The 26043-nt window shown below is 42.1% G+C and overlaps 1 protein-coding gene across 2 annotated transcripts in view; it reads right to left on the bottom strand.

Annotated features, from left to right (window-relative positions):
• Window positions 1-26043, bottom strand: part of APC (APC regulator of WNT signaling pathway) — an 88838-nt gene that overhangs the window by 33851 nt on the left and 28944 nt on the right. For both annotated transcript variants that reach the window (XM_072140642.1, XM_072140651.1), the window contains exon 3: window positions 7758-7910. In XM_072140642.1, the coding sequence (XP_071996743.1) occupies window positions 7758-7892 (135 nt within the window). In that variant the 5' untranslated portion in view covers window positions 7893-7910. The remainder of the gene's footprint in view (window positions 1-7757; window positions 7911-26043) is intronic.

The raw sequence follows: 26043 nt of genomic DNA, 5'->3' as shown, positions 1-26043 counted from the left end.
TGGATGAACGAGGGACACATACTCACAGACCTATGCACTGTGCCTGTGATAATCTTCTTATATCGTTATCCTTTTAAAAAATGATGCTAAAAAGCCAGAAAGGCTTGCTGCAGCTTCACAAACTATTACACTGCACAGGAGCACTACACCCTCATGCTTGATTCTGATGGTAGATTTTATAACATGACAAAGGACTGCAAATAATATTCTCCAAATGAGACACTGAGGACGATTTACAAATGGTGACAGTACAAGCTTAGACAACTCAGGTGCGATGCATATTATTTGCCGAAGTGCAAGACTGTAGACTAGAGGCCGTTACCTACACATGAGTTCTGGCCAAGAATATCACTTGAATCTCTCAAACTGAATCTCTGATCAATTAATCAATCAATTCTTGTTCACCAATTCAAGGTTTGGTCCGGGAAATTAATTTGACTTAAAGGGAACCTGTCACCACATTTGTCACAAATACAGCTATTGTCAGGTTCCCATAGAGCCCTTTTATCTGACACCCTTCTATATAAATATATAATATATAAAATTGTTTCCCTCAGAGCCCCATAAAATCGGCATGGTATCCAGACATATCTAGAGCGATTCGAGGTGGACATGAATCCAGAAGATCCTTCCCATGCTTTCTCAGCATGCAGCAGTAATATCATGTGGCCAGGGAGACATCACCACAGGTCCTTTAGCCTCCTAACTTTAGCAAACTGAACCACATGCCTATATTTCACCACATGGAATCACAGAAGCCTGTATGGAGAAGAGAAGTAGGCCATATAGTCAGCTGCAATTTCATGTGGTCATATATTTGCAAGGAGTACAGTTTGCTAATGTTAGGAGGCTGTGATGATGTCACCCTGGTCACATGACAATACTGCGACATGCTAAAAAAGGACGTGACTCTGCTGCTGGTTTCAGCCCGAGGAAGGAGCTCTAGATGTCCCTGGATACCAGGTAAGTTTATAACTCTGTTTTGGGGACGTGAGAGAAACAATTTTTAGCTAAAAGGAGGGTGTCAATTAGTTAGTAAGGCTCTAAGGGAACCTGTCACTAGCAGTATTTGTGAAAAATGTGGTGACAGGCTCCCCTTAACTGGCTTGTGGTCAAAAGGTTTTAGTTACAACTCCTACTGGATGTTTTAGAATAAACCATAAAACCAGTACATAAATCCCTAGTCCCCTCAGAAAAAATATGAATGTCCCGGTTTGTCATGTTCCAGTATCCATCAACAGCCCTATTCATCTGACAGATGTATAAAGCCTGGTCTGTGGCCTCCTCACCCTGACAGCATCCGCCCCGCTACAACCTCCGCAGTGTGAGACTCGCAGTACAAGCTTCTTTCTTCCCAAGGAAACCAATTCTCAAAAATGAGGATATCCTGCCTCACTGGCTCTTACAACATTTACAGAGCGCCGTATCTAAATATTTGATTTTGTGCAGTAAAGTTTATGTAATATAAACCAAATACAACCAGGCCTTCATTATGTGGTTTCCCTAGAAAATACACAGAAACCAAAAATAACTGGCTCTGTACTGAGGGCACAACAACGTTTCAGGCTCTGAGAGCAGCAATGCAAATAAGATGGAAACCTCCTTCACAGAAAGTAAAATTGTGGGTTCAGGAATGAAAACTTAACATAATATATAAAAATTTACCATTTATTTTTTTTTCATAAAATTGTATTTTCATACAATGCTGCATCTCCAGAGGATTCTTCCAGGGCTGCTGCAACACAAACATCATTCACATGACTGCTACAGCCAATACCCTGCATACACTGCACATGACCACTGAAAGGGCAGCACGGTGGCTTAGTGGTTAGCATTACAGCCTTGCAGCGCTGGGGACCTGGGTTCAAGTCCCAGGGTCAACATCTGCAAAGAGTTTGTATGTTCTCGCCGTGTTTGAGTGGATTTCCTCCCACACTCCAAAACATACTGGTAGGTTGATTAGATTGTGAGCCCCATTGGGGACAGGGACTGATTTGGCAAGTTCTGTGCAGCACTGCGTAATATGTGTGCGCTATATAAATAACAATAATAAATATTATTAAAGGGAATCTGTCCCCACGATTTACCTACCCAAATGTACAGCTTTGTTACATAGGACTATGTCTACACATGTCCCTCCTTTCCTGCCAAAACGTCACCCTAGAAGTATACAAATGAGGCTGAAGTGTAGGATGTGACAAGACGCGGACGGTGGAAGTGCAGCAGAGAGCCTTGTTATTGCTGTGGAGCCGAAACTCACGAGGTGCTCTGCTGCGACCTCCAAAGCACTTCAGTTTAATTAGCATAATCTTAAAGGTATTTTAATTAAAGGGAGCAACTGGAAAATAAAAAGATGGGAGATGTGTGTGGGCATAGCCCTACGTTCTATAGCAGATCATTCAGGTAGGTAATTTGTAGTGATGGATTCCCATGAAACTCTGCCTCTCAAAGGAATCCATTCCCAAATTAGCCTGTTTAATGAAAAATATTTATTAGATTCTCTAATTCACAACATCAAGTCATTATGTATGCGTGTATTTGATCAATGGTGGAAATGTAGGATAACCACAGAGGATTGCACAAAGACTGAACGGCTTCCTCTAATGAGAGAAAACTCTTTTTTAGTGCATCTCCTTTAATATATTATTCGCTACAGAAGTAGTAAACACGTGAATATTGACCACTAAAGCCAAAGTGGAAATCAGTCAATAACCCATTATACAGAGCAGGAGCCTGGAAACACAGACACATAGGAGCTCATTCACAACAACACTGCTGGATGAGAAGAGGGTCTAGTATTGCATCTATAAGGATCTCTATGGTCATCACATATAGACTTGGGATGATCAGTGATACGGTTCTGTTCAGTGGTGGACATAAAAGCAGAGATCCCACGTGCATGAACAGCATATTAGCCCCTTGCGAAAAATATTGCTTTTATAATAAAATGGATTATAGCATTTTCCAAAAAAAAAAAAAAAAAAAAAATAGATCTGAGTGCTTGACAGACATAAAATACTTTAGCCCAGATTCTTCCCATACAATCTGGATGGGCGACAAAGGAGCTGCACAGTTGGCAGCGGTGATACATTCCTTCCTGGTTCTGCTACATCATAGGAACAGAACAATGAAAACAATGGCAGAGGCCCATCACATAACAGCACACCGTGCCACCGGCATCACACCAAATCTACCATAACTGCTCCTTACAAAGCCTCCGACACAGACATAAACACGGTCACATATATTATTTCACAAATGAATAGAGCAAGCGATAATAGTAAACTTAATATGTAATATACTTCATTAAGCTTCGCAGTGCTTTTTTTCTGCCCTTCTCCTGTAGTGAGAAGTGTACATGAAAGCTTTCTGATGTCCATCCACCTCAGATAGATAAGGAGGCGAATGATTAATCTCATTAGAGCTGAAGCATCAAGAGAAATATTCTCTAGGTATGAAAATTACCCATAGATCCAGGCACTATGGCTGCGGTAATCTTCTTATGTGTGTGTTATCCATTGCCTCCATTCTTCTAAAATCAACTTTTAAAATGATGCTAATTAGCCAGAGGGACTATGGGCGTGTTATCTGGAGCCCAGAGAAAGGAACATATTTCTCGAATAACATATATTACAATGTTTACTATTATCTACATTATTCATTTATAAAATGATGTTGAAAGTACAATTACTTCTACAAAAGGTACAAGGAATCTCGGCACTCACATGAAGCCACCAGGTTTAGTTTAAATAAATTTCTTCCTCTTTATTCATATCTCCGGAACAACATGCAGTTACAGCTTAAAAGATCGACGCGTTTCGACGCTTGTGCGTCTTAGTCATGATCAGTTGACTGATGTTGTTCCGGAGATGTGAATAAAGAGGAAGAAATTTATTTAAACTAAACCTGGTGGCTTCATGTGAGTGCCGAGATTCCTTGTACCTTTTGCTGTTTTGGGACCCGGCGGTGGTCTTTCCTTTTTCGTACACCAAGGCTGATACCAGAGGACTGTGGACCATCACACTGTGGGGTGAGCTGAACACGCACCTGTTAGGGTGTTATCTGCACATACAATTACTTCTATGTATGCAAAAATAAACATTGAGTATAATAATGTACTGCTTGTATGTTAGTAATACATGTAAAAGAGCTAAGAAATACTCACTAATCAGCACATGTCCCTGATCAATGAATATCTGCTAGATACAAATTTGACTCATTTCTGTATTTATGTGGTTAGATAAATAAACGGAGAAGTGAGAGGTTAACAGCACATTACCGGCCACTGCTTAATTATACTGTAGTTACGTGCTACGGGAAGTAGACAACATTAAAAGGCGTATTCGGGGAATATGAACTTCTGATTCATAATGTTATAAATAAATTAATAAACAAAGCTCAGCGTTATTAATTACAAAATGGAGCTTAAATAGTTTGCTTTTATGATTCAAAATATATTATGGACTTTTCAGAGTAGGTGGAGCTATCTCAAAGATGGCCACCACTGGAAACTACAACTCCCATGATCCTTCAGTTCTCAGTAACAGCTCCTCCCTCTTATGCTCTGCTCCCAGTGATGCTGTAACAGACTGTCCTGCTCTGTTACCATAGTAACTGCCTTCACTGCACATTACCTCACTGAGATGTGTCTCACCACAACACTGGCCATACTGGATGCACTGCAACCAACCAACTACAACCAAAGATAGTGGTGCCCACATGACCACCCCAGGCATGTGACCAGCAGACATCTTCTGCCCCGAGTCTCCTCCAGAGGGACAAAGTCACAGGACTGATTACAAGGCCAGTAACATTTTAATTCTCCATTATGGTGTATGTCCAGAACATTTTTATGGGAGCAAAATTTAAAACACCAACTAAGGCTGGATTCACATGACCGGTGCCCGCCGTACCGTAGCACGGCGGGCACATTGCAGCGCGCGGGGAGAGGAGGAGGGGGAGAACGCTGCTCACCCCCGCCCCTCTCCATAGGGTTACATGGCGCACGGCGCCGTATGCCCTGAAAAAATAGGACGTGTGAGGCAACGTACCGCTCCCGTAGGGCGCCGCACGCCAATTGCCGTCTATGGGGGACGTATATCTGCCGTATATACGTCCCCCTTGCGGTAGTGTGAATGCAGCCTAATAAATATTAGCTTATATTTAATGACCCATTGGAATATAAATTTTGCTTATTCCTGGAATACCCCTGTAATCTAAATACATCACTACCAGAAGAGTAGCTAGATCTCTGTATGTCCTGTATTCCATATGGAGACAGGCATGTTATGTTTCCCTACCAGATTCTGTATTAATCCATTGGTGGAGAAAATTGTGTCAACTTTGTTGCCGGACATATTAATGACATATCCTTTTCCTAATAATATTTAATACCCAACAGAGAATTGTTTAACCCCTTCCCGACATTTGACGTAATAGTACTGCATCGCGGGAGGTGCGTTCCCGCAAAATGCAGTACTATTACGTCATGCTTCTGGCACCGGCTCCTGACTGCGGCGTGCAAAGGGCATTTCAGAAGAATTGGACCCCCCCCCCCCCCCCCCGCGGCGCTTACCGGGGGGGTCCGCTGCTCCGATCGCAGCCCCGGGACTGCGCGATCCTCCTTCCTGTAGCCGGGTCCTGCCTTCTGACAGGACCCGGCTGTAACACACTGTAATACATCTGTATTACACTGTGTAATGTGAAGAAGAGCTTGAACAAGTGATCAGTGGATCACTTGTTCAAGCTAACCTGTAAAAGTTAATAAAAATGTTAAAAACATTACATAAAATAATTTTTTAATAAAAAGAATTAATTAAATAAAGTTAGAGTCCCCTAAACACAAATATTCCCTATACACATGCAATAAAGTGAAAAAAACACAAAATCGCCAAGAAACCCTACATATTTGGTATTGCCGTGTCCGTAACAATCCGTACAATAACTCAAACATTATTGGACCCGCTCTGTGAACGCCGTAAAAACAAAACCCGAAAAACACGCCAAAAATGTACATTTTTCATAAAATCTCTACACAAAAATGTTCTAAAAAGTGATCAAAAAAAAGTTATGTGCGCAAAAATGGTACCACTGAAAGAACAACTCAACACATAAAAAATAAGCCCTAAACTAGCTCTGTCAACCAAAAAATATTAAAGTTACGTCTCCGAAAAGATGGTGATGCAAAAACAAATGAGATTTCCTCTATATTATCTTTTATCCAGTAAAATTGTAAAAATAAATGAAAAACTATATAAATGAGGTATCACCGTAATCGTAGTGACCTATAGAATGAAGATAATATAATATTTTTAGTGTACGGTGTATGACCCCCAAAAAATACGAAAAGAAAACCAAAATTGACAATTTTTTTTCACCCATACATTCAAGAGTTAATAAAATCTCATCAATAAGCTAATGACCCACTAAAATGAAGTATTTGTAAAGTGCATCTCATGTCGCAAAAAATAAGCCCTTATATGTCCAAATTGCCAAAAAAATAAAGATTGTATAGCCAATAAAAAGTGACAATGCATAATCTGCTCTGAATGGCGCTGCTCCCCCCTCAATGCCCTGGCGTGTGCCCATACAGCAGGTTACCACCACATATGGGGTATTGTTATACGCGGGAGGGATTGGGTATCAAATTTTGTGGAGCGTTTTGGTATTTTATCCACTGAGAATTTGTACATTTTTTGAAAAACACATTAATTTAGCCAAAAAAATTTTACTTTCAAAATTGCATCCGATTTTGTTTTAACCCCTGTAAAAACATTAAAGGGTTAACAAACTTCATAAAAGTTGTTTCACGTACGTTGAGGGGCGTAGTTTCTATAATGGGGTAATTTATGGGGTTTACTTTTATTTAGGCCTCTCAAAGTGATTTGAAACCTGAGCAGGTCCCTCAATAGCAGGATTTTGCGTTTTTTATGAAAATGTGAAAAATCGCACCTAACGTTCAAAGGCCCATAACATCCTACAAAAATAAGACTATGCATAAAAAACCATGTCCACATAAAGAAGACATTTAGTGAATGTTAGTTATTACGTTTTTTTGCGGTTATGACTATGTATGGAAAAAGTAGAACATTTTGAAGTTCAAAAATCTAAATTTTTCCAAATTTTCACCAAATATCTGATTTTCTCATAAATAAATGCAAAACATACCACCAAAATTTTTCAAATAACCTGAAGTATGATGTGTCACGAGAAAACAATTTTAAAATCACTTGGATATGTTAAAGCGTTACGAAGTTATAACCACTTGTAGTGACACAGGGCAGATTTGAAAAAAATGGGCCGTGTCAGGAAGGTGTCTACACTTCTATATTGCTTCCGTTTTTTTTTTTTTTTTGTTTTTTAAGTCTTTCACCAGACTGCTAAACCTCTACATAATTTCAGACAAGAACCTCTAACTGCAGCCATATTGTATGGTGTGTACACAATGACCTAAACAGTGTGCGGACCAGAACTGAAGTAGCAGATACAATAGGAACTAGGGCCAATTTAGCTTCACCATGTGGAATATACACAGCCTGATGGAGATTAGTCATGTACAGCATTTTGTATCATAGAAGTGAATAAAGTGGTGGTAATACACATATGTAATTCTTATGGAGATATTTATCACATACACTGGACTAAATCTTATTTATGTGCAAATCTCACCTCTGTTAACCTCTTTGACATAAGGACTAGCACTATTAGCCCACACATAAATCAAGAAAAAACATACACAACATGGCTGCATTTCATACCTTCATGCTTGATGCTTCAGTCTCAAGTTTTGTAAGGTGATTTGAATTATCCTCTAGTTCTTGTCGAAGGTTTGTATTCTCCATTTTCAGTGCCTCGACTTGCTTTAACAGCTGGTCATATGAAGCAGCAGCCATGCTGGGCTACCCCCAGGCCTAGAGGAGAGAAAGTGTATATGTCACTATACAGTATTATAATAAACAGTAGTACAGTACATTTTAAAATTTTATATTGTAAAGTACAGTAATAATACTGAAAACAATACTTGTACACATGCGAGAAAGAGAATGTGAGGTACACATGTCACTGCCTACAAATACATCAAATTGCTATTATAAACAATATTAAATAGGGCGCAAAACACAACTTGCCATTTCCCCAGCAACATACAGCTGTAACATCAATGGGATTCTCTCAGAAATGGAAGAGAAAAAAATGCAGCATTACTTAAAAGTATTGGTCGTAGGTGTTAGCAGTGTGTGTCCTGCACTAGGAATCAAGCACCTACTATGTATGCAGAGGGCTCAGCCTACCAACATGACTTACAGATCCATCATAAAGTATTAATAATATAGAATCCACATGTATAGTACAAATTCATCACTCTCAACTCCAAACACTTAAAGGCGTTGGACACTAAATCCCAAACTTTAATAGAGCAAGTAGGGTCCCTAATAGGGTCAGCCATATTATACTTGCCCCGTTAGTTCAGGGTTCGTGGCCGAGAGCTGCGGATTACATGACCCTGGGGCAGTAGGAGTCTGGACTTCCTGAGATATTCTGTGAACTGATGGCTTCTGACAGATGAAGGAGGCCGTGCAGTCTACTTACTGTCTTCCCACCCCCTTTATCATAACCACGGCCATAGCATCGGCTGGAGGAGAGTCACTGCACTGCCCCCTCTATCCGCCAGAAGCCAGCTGTACATGGGGAGTCACAGTTAGTCCAGAGTCCTGACAACCAGTGGTCACGCAATTTGCGTCTCTAGGCGATGAAAGCCGGACTTTAAGAGGGCAATGAGCTATAATAACTATAAGCTTGGATAAATAGCATATAGTTTTTATATGTTCATTCTGAACAAGGAGGAATAGCTACATTATATGTTACATTTAGAATGGAAGGGATGGGATAGCTGCAGTGAGCAATCATTGATAGAGACTAAACCTACATAATATGATGAAGGTTGTGACTACTTGCTAAAGGATTGTGTTTAGTTATCATATAATAGAGACTCCATAATCAAGTTCATGCACTGAGGTTCACGTGAATAGTTTTTCATACTAAACAGCAAAGTAAAAGTAGGCCAGTGTTGACAAGAGACTTAAAATTACCCGCTTCAAACGACAGCTTAAATTTTGTAATTTGAAAAACTCTGTGCGGAATAATCCCAAAATCCTTTATCTGTGCCACTCAATGCTCTCACAATCAGGGCAGAGGGGAAGAAACAAGGTTACAGCAGTGTAGAAACATGGCAGATGTATATCTATCTAGAGGTAGCATAAAAATACTCAATCATACTGCTTCACCACATCCAGTGTGACATGCATCATATGCAGAATATACAGAATTCTGTATATACCACTAGTAGGTTCATACAGGTACTTACCCTGCTGCGTCACAATGTCTGTGCTGGACACAATTACAGATTCTCTTTAATCTCTATAAGGTCAGCTGTATATTAGATGTTTAATTATGAGTGTACAAAGCAGTAGACAGTGTTGGGTATTGCCCCTGGAGAGCTGTGTAACCATAACTGTATGTATTGTTAGTAGCAGAAGGACTGTGAAAATGCAGTTATATTCCAGGACTGTAGCTGGACTTGGAGAACACCGATGCACTCGTGTGTGTAATATCTTTAATGTACTGCTGCACAGCACTCTCCCCTTGCTATAGCGGCTTTTGTTTACACCAGTGCCCCACAGCGCGTTAAGTCCAGCTACAATACTGGCCTATAAATACATTTTTCATAGTCACAAAGATATGGTTAAACAGCTTGCCAGGGATGCCACCCAACACAGTCTGCAGCTTTGTATGGTCAAAAGAGCTTCTATTTTTTTCAGAAAACACCACTCTGCCGTTATATTTACAGTCCCCTGCACAGCAGTCATGGAGGGGCTGTTTGTAAAGCTATAGGTGCACATATGTGATGTTTATTTAATTATAACTTCCCGGTAGGACATCATAAGACTTTATTAGTCGAATATTCAGCTGTAGTATCATGCAGGTGCCTGCTACAGCTTTCACTAATGGGGAAGGGGGTCCGTTCAGGTGGAGGAGAGCAGCGGACCCTACTTACATAGGTCCCTGCTACCGGAGACAGCAGATCTCCAGAGGGAACTGCAGACCACGCGGCAGAAGTTGGTTCGCGCTATGGCGCCTGTTGTTCGTGCCGCGTGGTCTGCAGTTCCCACTGGAGATCTGCTGTCTCCGGTAGCGGGGACCTATGTATGTAGGGTCCGCTGCCCTCCTCCAGTCACTGCCCTCCTATAGGGCCCTCCACTGCCCTCCTATAGGGCGCACTTTGGATTTCTAAGGAGATCTTAGGTTTTTATGTGCGCCTTATAGTCCGGAAAATACGGTAATCCCTGAGCTGAGTGGTGTTGCTGAAAAAACAATTATCACATTCAGGACCTTGCTGCTGGCTGCCACATTTAAACACATTACATGTGGAGCTACCTGAACTGTCCAGACAGGACTAATCAACGTGAGCCGAATCACTCACACACAGCAGCTGGGGGATGGTGCAGCGATAGATTACTTTCGCATGTCAGGCACAACACAGTGATTACATCTTTCTCTGAAGCAGTGCACACTTCATGTGAGAAGCACAGAGCCAGGCACGGAAGCGACAGAGCTTCATTATCAAAATTTTATAATGTTTTCTTCAGCAAAACCACTCAGCACAGGGATTAACCCCTTAACGCTCAGCGTCCGATATATCGGACGCTGAGCTCAATGACTTAGCGCTCAGCGTCCGATATATCGGACGCTGAGCCCATGCCGGTTCAGCTCAAGATCTGAGCCGAACCGGCATCGGGAAACATGGGGTGCCGGCTGTGACTGATAGCCGGCACCCCAGTGTAACACCCGCGATCGGAGTTGACTCCGATCGCAGGGTGCTTAACCCGTTAAATGCCGCGGTCAGCGCGACCGCAGCATCTAACATGCCTCTGGGTGGTCTTTCCCCCACGATCGGCCCCCCCCGAACAGTTTTCGGGGGGCGCCGATCGTTGCTATAGCAACTCTGGGGTCCGATCTGGACCCCAGAGTTACCTGCAAGAATTGCCGGTAAGATGGCGTCTGTGACGTCATCTTACTGGCACAGTGCCAGCCTATGCAAGTGTATAGGCTGACACTGATAATACTCTGCAATACATCAGTATTGCAGAATATTATCATGAAGAAGCAATCAGAAGATTGCTTCTTCATGTCCCATGGTATAAAAGTGAAAAAGTAAAAAAAAAAATGTTATTCAATAAAAAAATAAAGTAATAAATCACTAAAAATGCCCAAAACCCCCAAAACATATAAAGAGACATATAACTAAAAAAAAAGTCTAAATCATAACACAAACCCCACATATATAGTATCACCGCGTCCGTAACAACCCGTAGAATAAAAGTAAATCATGATTGAACCCCCACAATAAACGCCGTAAAAAAAAACTGCTATAAACCTTCCAAAAATTATGATTTTTAGCTATTCAATCCCACAAAAAATGCTATAAAATGCGATCAAAAAACCATGTGTACTCCGACATGATACTGGTGCAAAGTACAACATGTCCCGCAAAAAATAAGCCATCAAAAACTGCCTGCATAAAAGGACATTTAAAAATCAATTTTATTAAGTATTTATTTAAAATTAGGGTACACGAGCTTAGTGGACTGTAATAGAGCTCAGAAGCAGGCTGGGCAATGTTCACTCCAGACTTTTTGGATACCAAGTGTCCAATATTGGGAAGATATTGTTAGACTGTTTTGTATCCTCGTCTATCCCTTCAGTTGTGCGCACTAGGTACCGATTAGAATACTTTTTAACTGGAAGTGTAACTACCCAATAGTTCCCAAAAGCGGGCTTGCCCCTTTCGGTCAAGGTGTGAACAAGCGCCTAAAGTGTCACCACTTTGTCAGGTGTATGTGTTGCCACTTTGTCAGATGAAACCTGCCTAAAGTATCACCACTTTGTCAGGTGTATGTGTTGCCACTTTGTCAGATGAAACCTGACGCGTTTCCCCGCTGGGAATTATACCAGCGGTTTATCAAAGGTCCTGGGTTGACAGTAGCGAAGTGTATGCGCCTTAAGGTATAGCGTGCTATGATGACAAGCACTCTCACCAGTTTCAGCGCTGACACTACTACAAATCAGTGGTAAAACAGAGCGTTATAATTGCTCATGAGTTTTGTGTTGCCTGTCATCTTATTCCACAGCTAGCTAGCTGACTAATAATGAGTTTTCTTCCTTTTAGCGTTCGCTGACACACCGCTATCTTATTTCACTCTGAAGTCATTTTTGCTAGCTAACTAACAGGACAGGCATACACGCTCACATGGAGGCACATATCGGCATTTGTTTGGCCGCGTGCGCCACCAGATGCCTGAGATATTTAAAGATTAAGCCCCTCCCCGGGGGTGGTGAATAGAGGCAGTCCTGTAGCGATGTACGTCATTAGACACTCCCCTCTGAGCCGAGAGATTCCCGATGCAAGATTACACCTTGGAGCCTATCGCAGCGAGGGGGCGTGATCGTAACTCCGCCCATTTTATTAAGGTACAATGCCCCTGTATAGTTGCTAACATAGCGTTGTGGTTACATTAAGGGAACCGTGTGCGGTTTTGATGGTAGCACATATTTCTGATACTGTCTATATCTTGGGTGGTAATAAATAAGGTATATCACTCAGGGGATCATTACCTGTATAACATTCAGCCGAGTGCCGAAGTCATAATGCACTCGTATCCTCCTGCGGTATTCCAATTCCAGCATTAAAATCATGAAGGCAGAGGCATGTCACATTCCTAGTCAGGTACATTTCGTGCTCTGTGGGTATGGCGGTCCATCAGAGGGAGGAGACCACTGGGTGAGAGGAATTATAAGAAGCAGGAATATACTATATGTTCGTTCAGTCCCTCTGGCTGTAGTGTCCCCAACCAGAAAATCCATTTTGATTCTCGCTGGGACAATTTCCTCATATAGTTCCCACCTCTTGGTGATGGTTCCACTACCTCAATTATTTGGAACCGTAGGGATCTATGATCACCCTGGTGGTGTTGCCAGACATGACGGGACACCGACGTATCATCCTTATTTTTGACGTTGAGGATGTGTTCCCTGAAACGTCTCCTGGCCTCTCTCGTTGTTTGTCCCACGTACTGGACGAAACAAGTACAGGTAAGCAGGTAGATAATTCCAGCAGTTCTGCAATTCGCAAAATCTCTGATGTTAAATACCCTTCCTGTGGTGGTGCTTTTGAAGGTCTTACCAATGTTGATATAGGGACAGGCTTTGCACCCCCCACATCTGAAGGTCCCTGTTGGTCTCTCGGGCAACCAAGTACCCCGTCCGGTCTGAGGTTTCAAATGGCTGTGCACCAAATTGTCACCTATATTTTGGCCCCTCCTATATGTAATGGACGGAAATGGATCAATGGCATCCACAATATCCTTGTCCATCCTTAGGATGCCCCAATTTTCCCTCAGAATCTTATGTACCTCTCGGTGACCCCTGTCAAAAGTCCCTATAATTCTTGTCTTGTGTTCTTCTGGCAAGGGGTTCTTTTTGGGGACTAGTAGCTCGTGTCTCCTCTGGTTCAAGGCATGTTGATATGCCCCCTTGAGGATCTCTGGAGGATATCCTCTTTCAAGGAAACGGCCCTGTAAGTCTTTTGACGCCTCAATGAAATCGCCCATTGAGGAACAATTCCTCCGGACTCTTAAATACTGCCCCTTTGGAATGCCCCGCTTCAGGGGTTTGGGGTGCCAGCTTTGCCACCTAAGAAGGCTGTTTGAAGCCGTCGGTTTCCTAAACAGTTTGGTCTCTAGATTTCCCGTATCTGTCATGCGGATCTTAATATCCAAGAATGTTAGTTCTTTTGGATTTATCTCATGTGTGAAAAAGAGACCCAAATCGTTTGTATTCAGATGGGCCACAAATGTTGCAAAAGAGTCCATAGATCCCGACCAGAGGATGAACACGTCGTCTATGAACCTCAGCCATATCACTATGGCCGAGGTCCATTCCTCAAATTGTTCCTGAAAGACGACCTCCCTCTCCCACCAGCCTAGGTAGAGATTCGCAAATGTGGGAGCGCAAGGGCTCCCCATTGCAACTCCCCTAAGCTGGTGGAAGAATTGTCCCTCGAAGAGGAAATAATTTCTAGTTAGTACGAAGTCCAGTAGATTCATAATGAATTCATTATGGTCTCTACAATGCGTTCCTCTGGCCCTTAAGAAATCCCTCACAGCATCACATCCCTTTTGATGGGGGATTGAGCTGTATAGGGCCTCGACATCTAGACTTGCCAATAGGGTGCCCGCCGGGCATACAAGGTCCTCAATCTTTCGCAGTACGTCCATCGTGTCCCTTACGTACGATGGGAGGGACTCTACGAAGGGACGAAGGATGGTATCCAAATAGATACTGGCATTCTGCGTCAAGCTATCGATGCCAGAAACAATTGGTCTCCCCTTTAACGGGGACGTACCCTTATGTACCTTGGGTAAGGAGTAAAACGTGGCCGTGCTGGACTGTTGAGGACATATGAAATTGTATTCGTTCTTGGAGATCAATTTCTTCTCCAGTGCCCTATCAAGAATAACGACCAACTGTTTCCTAAACGTTAGAGTAGGATTGGATGGTAGTTTCCTATAGCAGTGCTGGTCGTTAAGAATTTTTAGGCACATCTCCACATATTGTTCTCTGTCCAGCACGACCACGTTTCCCCCTTTATCTGATGGCTTAATCACAATTGAGGAATCATTTCTTAGACTTAGAAGGGCCTCATGTTCATCCCTCGAAAGATTATAGTGAGGGGGGGAGGATGTGGGTGATGCAGATGATATCGCCAGTTGCTTAAGCTGATTTGTCACCACCTCCATAAAAATGTCAATTGGGGTACAATCTCCTAAGGGAGCTGATTTCAGGGATTTTGGTCTCAGATCCGTAAATGGACCTTCCCCTGGGGTCCTCTCACTCTCCTCTAGTAATGCCGTAAGATTATAAAAATCCGGCATATCAACTTCGTCTAAACCCATTTCCTCACACTTCTTTCTGTCATTAATCTTAAAAAATTTTTTCCACTTAAGACGGCGACAGAACAGGTTAATATCTTTAACCCACTCAAAAACATCAAAGCGGGGAATAGGGACAAACGATAGTCCCTTCAGCATCACAGATCTTTCACACAAGGACAGTTCCCTTCTAGACAAATTTAATATCTGCATATCTGTGGATGATGGGGGACCTGAGGTTTGGAAATGTTCAGGACCTAGGTTTTGCAAAGGTCCTTTTTTCCCCGTAGGAGGTATTCTGTGATCTGTGGACCTTGGGATAAAAAACCTCCCCTATCACTACCTGTCACTGAGGTGTTAGTGTTGTTCCTATTCCCTCTCCCTCCTCTACCTCCTCTGGCTCCTCTGCCTCTGGAGGTTTTGGGGCTTTTGGTTGAGTACTTCCTCTTAACACTTGGATCCCTGCCTTGTGATCCCTCTGAGTCTGAAGGGTCGTATTCAGAGGATGAAGGACCGGTGTCAGTCACTGCTTGAGAGGACCCCAGGAAGTCAAGAATCTTTCCCTCTTTAAAATCAAGGGTGTCCCTCCGGAATTGAAAGTGTTTCCTTTCTTTAATGTGAGCTATGAATTTCTCAATTGTTTGTTGTAAAATTGCTTCTTTCTTTGTGAAGTCAGTATGGCTCAAAAATTTCTTAACACTTTCTATTCCTTCGGTCAAGAGTTTGGTGTTGTCAGTTAGTAAGTTTTTCTCTTCTTCCAGCAGTAATCCCATAAGCCTCAGGGATGACTCAATAGATTCTTTCTCCCACTTGGTCATCAAAGTAGGAGACCTGATTCTTACTGCTGGGAGTAGACTGATTCTTAGACCTCGGGGTACAATTTTGTGTTGTAGATAAATTTCCAGGGTCTGCACTTCCCAAAAGGAGCGTATTTGATTTTTGTATACCTTTGTTAGACTTCTAAAGGCTGCTGAAATACTGGTGGCTGTGTTTTGTGTCGGTAGATCCCCTTCTGAGAATACCTCTTTCACATCGTCCAACCAACGATCAGTACTTATTTGGCTAGCCAAAAAACCTGCCATCCCTTATATCAAGTATGCCCGGCGGGCACCCTATTGGCAAGTCTAGATGTCGAGGCCCTATACAGCTCAATCCCCCATCAAAAGGGATGTGATGCTGTGAGGGATTTCTTAAGGGCCAGAGGAACGCATTGTAGAGACCATAATGAATTCATTATGAATCTACTGGACTTCGTACTAACTAGAAATTATTTCCTCTTCGAGGGACAATTCTTCCACCAGCTTAGGGGAGTTGCAATGGGGAGCCCTTGCGCTCCCACATTTGCGAATCTCTACCTAGGCTGGTGGGAGAGGGAGGTCGTCTTTCAGGAACAATTTGAGGAATGGACCTCGGCCATAGTGATATGGCTGAGGTTCATAGACGACGTGTTCATCCTCTGGTCGGGATCTATGGACTCTTTTGCAACATTTGTGGCCCATCTGAATACAAACGATTTGGGTCTCTTTTTCACACATGAGATAAATCCAAAAGAACTAACATTCTTGGATATTAAGATCCGCATGACAGATACGGGAAATCTAGAGACCAAACTGTTTAGGAAACCGACGGCTTCAAACAGCCTTCTTAGGTGGCAAAGCTGGCACCCCAAACCCCTGAAGCGGGGCATTCCAAAGGGGCAGTATTTAAGAGTCCGGAGGAATTGTTCCTCAATGGGCGATTTCATTGAGGCGTCAAAAGACTTACAGGGCCGTTTCCTTGAAAGAGGATATCCTCCAGAGATCCTCAAGGGGGCATATCAACATGCCTTGAACCAGAGGAGACACGAGCTACTAGTCCCCAAAAAGAACCCCTTGCCAGAAGAACACAAGACAAGAATTATAGGGACTTTTGACAGGGGTCACCGAGAGGTACATAAGATTCTGAGGGAAAATTGGGGCATCCTAAGGATGGACAAGGATATTGTGGATGCCATTGATCCATTTCCGTCCATTACATATAGGAGGGGCCAAAATATAGGTGACAATTTGGTGCACAGCCATTTGAAACCTCAGACCGGACGGGGTACTTGGTTGCCCGAGAGACCAACAGGGACCTTCAGATGTGGGGGGTGCAAAGCCTGTCCCTATATCAACATTGGTAAGACCTTCAAAAGCACCACCACAGGAAGGGTATTTAACATCAGAGATTTTGCGAATTGCAGAACTGCTGGAATTATCTACCTGCTTACCTGTACTTGTTTCGTCCAGTACGTGGGACAAACAACGAGAGAGGCCAGGAGACGTTTCAGGGAACACATCCTCAACGTCAAAAATAAGGATGATACGTCGGTGTCCCGTCATGTCTGGCAACACCACCAGGGTGATCATAGATCCCTACGGTTCCAAATAATTGAGGTAGTGGAACCATCACCAAGAGGTGGGAACTATATGAGGAAATTGTCCCAGCGAGAATCAAAATGGATTTTCTGGTTGGGGACACTACAGCCAGAGGGACTGAACGAACATATAGTATATTCCTGCTTCTTATAATTCCTCTCACCCAGTGGTCTCCTCCCTCTGATGGACCGCCATACCCACAGAGCACGAAATGTACCTGACTAGGAATGTGACATGCCTCTGCCTTCATGATTTTAATGCTGGAATTGGAATACCGCAGGAGGATACGAGTGCATTATGACTTCGGCACTCGGCTGAATGTTATACAGGTAATGATCCCCTGAGTGATATACCTTATTTATTACCACCCAAGATATAGACAGTATCAGAAATATGTGCTACCATCAAAACCGCACACGGTTCCCTTAATGTAACCACAACGCTATGTTAGCAACTATACAGGGGCATTGTACCTTAATAAAATGGGCGGAGTTACGATCACGCCCCCTCGCTGCGATAGGCTCCAAGGTGTAATCTTGCATCGGGAATCTCTCGGCTCAGAGGGGAGTGTCTAATGACGTACATCGCTACAGGACTGCCTCTATTCACCACCCCCGGGGAGGGGCTTAATCTTTAAATATCTCAGGCATCTGGTGGCGCACGCGGCCAAACAAATGCCGATATGTGCCTCCATGTGAGCGTGTATGCCTGTCCTGTTAGTTAGCTAGCAAAAATGACTTCAGAGTGAAATAAGATAGCGGTGTGTCAGCGAACGCTAAAAGGAAGAAAACTCATTATTAGTCAGCTAGCTAGCTGTGGAATAAGATGACAGGCAACACAAAACTCATGAGCAATTATAACGCTCTGTTTTACCACTGATTTGTAGTAGTGTCAGCGCTGAAACTGGTGAGAGTGCTTGTCATCATAGCACGCTATACCTTAAGGCGCATACACTTCGCTACTGTCAACCCAGGACCTTTGATAAACCGCTGGTATAATTCCCAGCGGGGAAACGCGTCAGGTTTCATCTGACAAAGTGGCAACACATACACCTGACAAAGTGGTGATACTTTAGGCAGGTTTCATCTGACAAAGTGGCAACACATACACCTGACAAAGTGGTGACACTTTAGGCGCTTGTTCACACCTTGACCGAAAGGGGCAAGCCCGCTTTTGGGAACTATTGGGTAGTTACACTTCCAGTTAAAAAGTATTCTAATCGGTACCTAGTGCGCACAACTGAAGGGATAGACGAGGATACAAAACAGTCTAACAATATCTTCCCAATATTGGACACTTGGTATCCAAAAAGTCTGGAGTGAACATTGCCCAGCCTGCTTCTGAGCTCTATTACAGTCCACTAAGCTCGTGTACCCTAATTTTAAATAAATACTTAATAAAATTGATTTTTAAATGTCCTTTTATGCAGGCAGTTTTTGAATTAATAATTGGGACATAAACACCGTTAAAATAAAATATTAGATTATAAAAAATAAGCCATCAACCAGCTCCGTAGCCAAAAAAGTAACAATGTTATGCCACTTGGAAGACGGCAATACATAAATGATAGATTTTTCCCCACATTAGGGTTTTGTTTGACAAATTTAGTAAAACGTAAGAAAATATATTCAAGTCTGGTATCCCCGTAATCGTATCAACCCATAGAATAAAGATAACATGATTATTAGTCTATACGGTGAACACCAAAAAAAAAAAAAGAGTAAAAAATCCAGTACAGAATTGATGCTTTTCTACTCCTGCCCTCAAAAAAAGTTCCTAAATTTTCAACAATAGGTGATACCAACCCCAAAATGGTAACAATGGAAAAAGCATCTCATCACGCAAAAAAAATGGCATCACATGGCCCAAATAACGAAAAAGCGAAAATTTTATAGCCTTCAAAAGGGGCCAATGAGGAAACTAAAATCCTGGCAGCTGCAGGGTGCTCCTTCCCTTCTGCGCCTCGCTGTGCCCCCATAACACAAGTAACGGCCACATGTGGGGGGTCTTTGTACTCAGGAGAAATTGCAGAACAAATTGTATGGTGGGTTTTCTCTTTTTATATTTTGGAAATGTGTAAATTTTAGTGCTAAATGAACGTATAAGGGAACAATTTGACCATTCTAAATTTCACCTCCATTTTGATTCAATTACTATGAAGATCTCAAGGGGTTAACAATCTTCGTAAAAGCGGTTTCTGATAGCTTGAGGGGTGCAGATTTGAAAATGGGTAGATTATATAGGGGGTTTTGATGCTAAATATGTAAAATTTCATTCAAAACAGTATTTATCCCCAAAATAGTCAATTCTGAAAATCTGGAAAAGCGATATTCGATTTGTAAGCCGCGTGACATCAAAATAAATTATCCAGACATTTCAGAAATTATGAAAATGTAAAGTAGACAAATGGGAAATGTTATTCAGCAACTTATTTAGGTGGTAAATTTATCTGCCTGAAAACGCAATGATTTTGAATTTCGAAAATGGCAAATTTTTCAAAAAATTTATCATATTTTCTTTTTTTTTGTAAATAAACGCAAAACTTATCAGCCAAAATTTACCACTAAAATGAAGTACAACATGTGGGGAAAAAACAATCTCAGAATCGTTTTGATAAGTAACAGTGTTCAAAAGTTATAACCATATAAAGCGACGCAGGTCAGAATCCAAAAAATCGGGCTGAGCCTTAAGCTACAAAATGGCTGCGTCCTTAAGGGGTTAAACAAGATATGTGCCTGCATCAGTGTAGCTACAGCATTCTCAAGGTTTGTTTGATTTTCTTTAATGTTAGCAACTATAACACTGCGGTACATCACAATGGATTAGCTGCCGGCCAGTCTAATGCATCTAATCCATTGAAAGCACGTCCGTAGGAATCCTGCCTAAAGGTAAAAAAGTCCCACGTAAAAAGGAAAATACACTAATCACACAAGGTGTCGTCATTTCTGTTGCTTCCTGGTTCCTACTTCCTAATCCCTGTGGACAGGAAACGAGCGCTCAGTCGGTAATGAGGCATCATTTCCTGTGGGTGGCAAGTAGCAGGAAGTATTTTTGTCATTTTTCGTGTTGTCATTTATCTAGGAAATTCCCAATTTGTGGAAAAGTTAATTTTGTAATGTTCATTTCTTTGTTATTGTGCATATTTATATGGATATGCATGTGTTGTATATATTGTGGCAATCATTTTTACCCTTTACTAAGGATTTATTAAAGGCGGTTTTTGGGGGGTGATGCCACTAACATGACCACAACAGGTAAATAAACCCAGTTAATTTTAGGCTTATCCACCAGAAATTTTAATACATGTCACGAATAATGTGTACTGCTCAATACTGCAGAATCGATCACAACAATTGCTATTGTTTTAGAAATTGCCCGAGGCTTTGGAGTGTTCATGCAGAACGGGTATTTCACTTGAAGAGTTTCCATGCTATTTTTAAGCTGCTGTGTCCACAGGATAAAAGGGCCAAGTATTCTGAGCGAGAATATATTAGAACACAAATCTATGGAGATGTCCTGCTGAATAATCATACCCAAGGCACTTGTCAGGGACTAGGAGTCACATCTGTGACATTCTCTGTGATGTGCTCTCATGGGAAATTTTAGACGGCTTACTGGAAAGGCGGGACAAGGCCCCATAATGACCAAGCAAAAAAGACTGAACAGCTGTTTGGCTGTGAATAGATTAATTCTGATCATTATTTAGAGTTTTATAAAAGGAGGCGTCACCCAAAATCACAATTCACAGATTTTGGGGTTATTGTTTGCATACACAAGGCTTTCCCTATGGCTCTGACCAGGTTACATTTTGACAGCATGAATAAAGCAACAACCCTCACAGGTGCCCATTATAAGGTTACTTGCAACATGTGCATTTCACTGGCCGCAAATAAAACAATTTATATTTTGTTGTTTACGGTCCACAAGCCATTGACATGTAAAGTTCTCACAGAATATGGACACGGTCAGTCAATTTAATGCAGTGAGGTTTTCCCAAAAGTAGCTGAGAGGAGTAAAAATTGGATGATAAAGTTTGACACAACTAGGATGACACTAGGACTACAAAAAACAGGTTATCCAATAGCACCAGGACTGAAGTCTGACATGATTTTAACACTCTGTTCAAGGGAAACTGCCTTAATTCTTATGCAATGGGAAAGTGTGATAAAATAAGGCTTAACGTACACAATGTTTTGGTACACGTCAAAACTGGTCAATTTTATTGCTAAATTTATGATAAAGCAATAGCAAAATAACATTTCTCATGTTAATATGTATGTATGCTCCTTTATCTGGTATCAATATTCTGTAGATAGAAAGGGGCTGTAATGAAGCTGCTGCATATATATGGAGTGCACTTTCCACAGAAATATTAATACATCTATCCTATCATCTAAACTGGCTTCTGGAAAACCGAACCACTAGGGTAAGACGCCAAACACTACCCCTGTAGCAGATGAATAGTAATGGCCTAGCAGGACTATGTAGTAAGTGGCAGGGCCTATCAATAAGACAGTCCCGTTTGTCAGCAGCATGTCCACATTGGGGGCCAGAGCGGAGAATCCCCTCTACGGCACAATACAGAAAGGTGTTTAAAGGGAACCTGTCACCAGGGACCTCATTTTCACTAAAGACAGGTTGTAGAAGCCCATCACACTTGCAGTGCAAATATGTATTTCTGCCTTTTCCAAGCATTTGCATTACAATACAATTGTGTGTTATAACTTAACTTGCACCCTGACAGAATCTTCTGTTAAGTCCCAGGGGTTGGGCTTTGGTTTGGATTTATTTTATAAAACAACATGTGACCCGTCTGTGCAGCAGACTGTTCAGCTCTCAGCCCCCACCTTTGTGCTCCTGTAAAGCTCCTCCATCCGGCTTCTTCACAACCTGGTGAGCTGACATTGTGGGAGAAGGAGGAGCACAATGGTGGGGGCCCCAAGAGCTGGCAGACTGTAGCTCAGACAAGTCACATGTTTTTTTAAAATTCATCCAAACCAAAGCCAAAGCCCTGGGACTACACAGAGGATTCTGTCAGGATGGAGGGTTATAACACGCAATTATATTGTAATGCACATGCTTAAAGAAAGCAGAAATACATATTTGCACTGCAGGTGCGATGGGCTTCTGCAACCTGTCTTTAGTGAAAATGAGGTTCCTGGTGACAGGTTCCCTTTAAACCAACATTTGGAAAGAGAAAAAAAATGATCTGGGCCGCACATCCACATATTATACACTGATATATTGTCACTAGGCTATCCAGCATCTCAGGGGAATGGGATTATAAAATCTTGCTTTTATTAAGGTTCCAGATAATAAAATCTTCAGGCAAGGTACACAATCTCTTACATCATGGTATGCAGGAAATGACCTACGCGTTTCGCTCAGGTGAGCTTATGGTCATGAGTATTTATTACCATGAGTAAGCTCACCTGAGCGAAACGCGTAGGTCATTTCCTGCATACCATGATGTAAGCGATTGTGTACCTTGCCTGAAGATTTTATTATCTGGAACCTTAATAAAAGCAAGATTTTATAATCACATTCCCCTGAGACGCTGGATTACCTTTTTTCATTTGGAATTGCATCGAAGACCCGAAGTCCGTGGGGTCCATCTTGTTGTCCGTGCGCAAGGGGCTAATAAAGGAAGGTGAGCTGAACCCTTTTGATTAGGCTACATTAACAAACAAACTTGAGGTTCTTTGTTTGATTTTGATCAAATTGTATCCACTAACCACTTCACGGTGACCTTGTTTTAGTGGGTCCCTACACTAATAAGGTGCGACACCACATGGCATCCAGCGCCGCTACAACACAGCGCCAGCAGGGTCCAAGACCAAGCTGCCTGTAAGGAGTTTTCCTACAGATGAATAATAAACTGTGTTAATACCCTATGGCAAACGAATGGAAAACGAATTAGCATAAAATGTTTTCCACTTCTGCACATCCTTTGAAAATGTTAAGTATGTTAAACAGGCTAAAGATATTCCTTGTGCTAATGCCAAAATTCCTTGTCAATTCCTGTATCTGTGAAGCCCCTGAATAATGCTGGCCAGCCACAGGCAGTGCAGTGTGACAGGGAGTGCTGCAGATATTCTGCATGTTATCAAGTGAATCCAGAGCAGAGGCAGCCCTCCTCCTCCAATACAGTGTTACACGGCGAATACAAGCTGCAGGCTAAAATAGAAAGCTCAGACTAGGCGGAAAGCATCAGTGCCAGAAATCATTACTCATGTCTTCAGCGAGGATGCCTCTGTCTGCTACATTTCTCAGCCATTCACTGCCGTCAACGCTCACAGAAACCAACCATTCTCCTGCTTTGCGGAGAGCTAGTACAATTTTACGAGCAGCAGGTTTCCAAAGTAACAAGGATGATCTGTGCTGCCTACGTAATGACAAGGCGGGCCGGCAATGGAGAACATTGATCACCTCCCTTAGGCTACTACTGTGTGCTGGAGCAGCAATCTAACAGTCTGTATTGATCAAGCAGCCCGAGGCTACAAAGGTCACCCCTGTACAAAGTCAGCAGTTTACAAAACCCCATCTCTTCAGAGACAAATCTATCTATACTTTTTCATATTAAACATTGTAATTAAACAATTCCTGATATCTTGCAGTTTTCGATCTGGCACTAAGCCTGACAAATGATGACACTTCCTGCTCTCTAGAAATCAGGCGTTATCTCATTATCACCAAAAGAAGGATTACAATGAACGGTCTCTAATATTAGAATTAATGCAGAAATGTGTGACTTTCCCATTTATTGGAAGGAAGCTCATCAGAAATCTACATGTGTGAATGAACTTATATAAAGCCTAATGCAGATAACACAGGATCTTCTCCTGACAACAGGTTATAGAGGGTGGAGAATATGAATATTTTATACTGTTGTAAAATTTACAAAAGGCGTATGTTCTAGAAAACTTCCCCTAGAAATGTAAATATGAATTATCTCATACTAGGCAATGGATGGGAATTTGTTATTTTAATGCAGTATATATACTAATAATCACAAGTTTGTAATTTTAAAAAAATTACCATATATACTTGAGTATAAGCCTAGGTTTTTCAGCACAAAAAAATTGCAGGAAACCCCAACTCAGTTTATACACGGGTAAAAAAAAAAACATCAAAACTCACCTTTCTGGCTTCCCCCGCTGCTGGCTATATACTGGGGGCAGGGGGCTGGCTATATACTGGGGGATATGGGCTGGCAGGCAATATAGTGGGGGGCAGGTGCTGGCTATATACTATGGGGCAGTCTCTGCAGGCTATATACTGGGGAGGCTGTGACCAATGCATTTCCCACCATCGGCTTATACTCGAGTCAATAGGTTTTCCCAGGTTTTTGTGGTTTTTGTGATAGTATGGGATCATACATCAGTGTTTTCCAATGAAATGGTGAGCAGATGCTTCCTTCCAGGAACCAGAGAAAACAGATTTGTCCCTTTGATTCAGAGATTTTTTTTTGCAATACATGTGAACACTGTGGAGTTAAAGTGTTGCGTTTTACTTGCGATTGAATAATCAGTATTTTGTGGGATGAATATATTAATCTGTATGTGGGGGGGGGGGGTCAGTCACTAAAACTTTTAACATACAGCGAGATCCAGAAAAGCCATTCGTTTGCACACCAAAAAAAATTAAAAAAAATTCCAGTTAATGTCTGGAACTGGTCATAGATCTTAGATTTTCAATGGCATCTAACAACCCAATTTTTATGGCTCTGTGTAAGACCCATGATAAGTAGCCCTCAAAGTCTAACCATTAGGCAGGGTTAGTCAATTTGTCAGAATCCCAAAGAATCAGATATATCACATGGCAATTATCTAAAGCCTTTCAGCAAGTCTTTTCCATATTATGCATTTGATAAATAGAGCTTATGATAAAAAAATAACCTGGACATTTAACCACACTACTCTAAGATTCGGTTAAACTAGATTGCCTATTATCTATTGCCAAACCCCTTCATCTGTGTGATATCCCATTATGAGTGAAGTAACAGAAATTTATTGTGCGCCAGGATATAATGGAAGCCCCGCTGGATACATCAAGAAGCCCAAGCCTTTAGGGGCTGCACCAGAGGCCAAATGATGGCAACTACTAGCAAGGTAAACGTTTGCATGGTCTAGGTCAGTGGTGGCGAACCTATGGCACGGGTGCCAGAGGTGGCACTCAGAGCCCTCTATATGGGCACCCTTGCCATCACCCCAGGGTAGAGTTTACCAGACAGGACTCAAGGCCTCTTGCAGTCCCAGGCAGCCCAGGACCACAGAAGGAAGCTACAATGAAAATCCAAACTTCTTCTCCTTCTTTCTACTGTATTGGTGTCCTCAGGTGCCTATACAATTTAAACCCGTGAAAGAGCAGGTAGTAATAAGTTACTGCTTAAATTGTCGCATTGGCACTTTGCGAAAAATACGTGGGTTTTGGTTGTAGTTTGGGCACTCGGTCTCTAAAAGGTTTGCCATCACTGGTCTAGGTAGTGTGCTGGCCCAGGGGCCCAATCTGCCACCGGATGTGCCCCCCCTTCACGCCCCTCCATGCCCCCTTGCCTGGGACCAGGCATAAAGAAGATAATAACCATTTGGCATTGCGATTATTTAAGGGCTTCGATGCCAATTTTCTAGCGTAGAAGCCTGGATAAATGTCCCTTATTGTCT

This window comes from Engystomops pustulosus, chromosome 1 (genome assembly GCF_040894005.1).
Source record: "Engystomops pustulosus chromosome 1, aEngPut4.maternal, whole genome shotgun sequence".
Taxonomy (NCBI): domain Eukaryota; kingdom Metazoa; phylum Chordata; class Amphibia; order Anura; family Leptodactylidae; genus Engystomops; species Engystomops pustulosus.
Note: the sequence above shows the minus strand (reverse complement) of the source record. Positions and strands in the feature narration are given on the sequence as shown.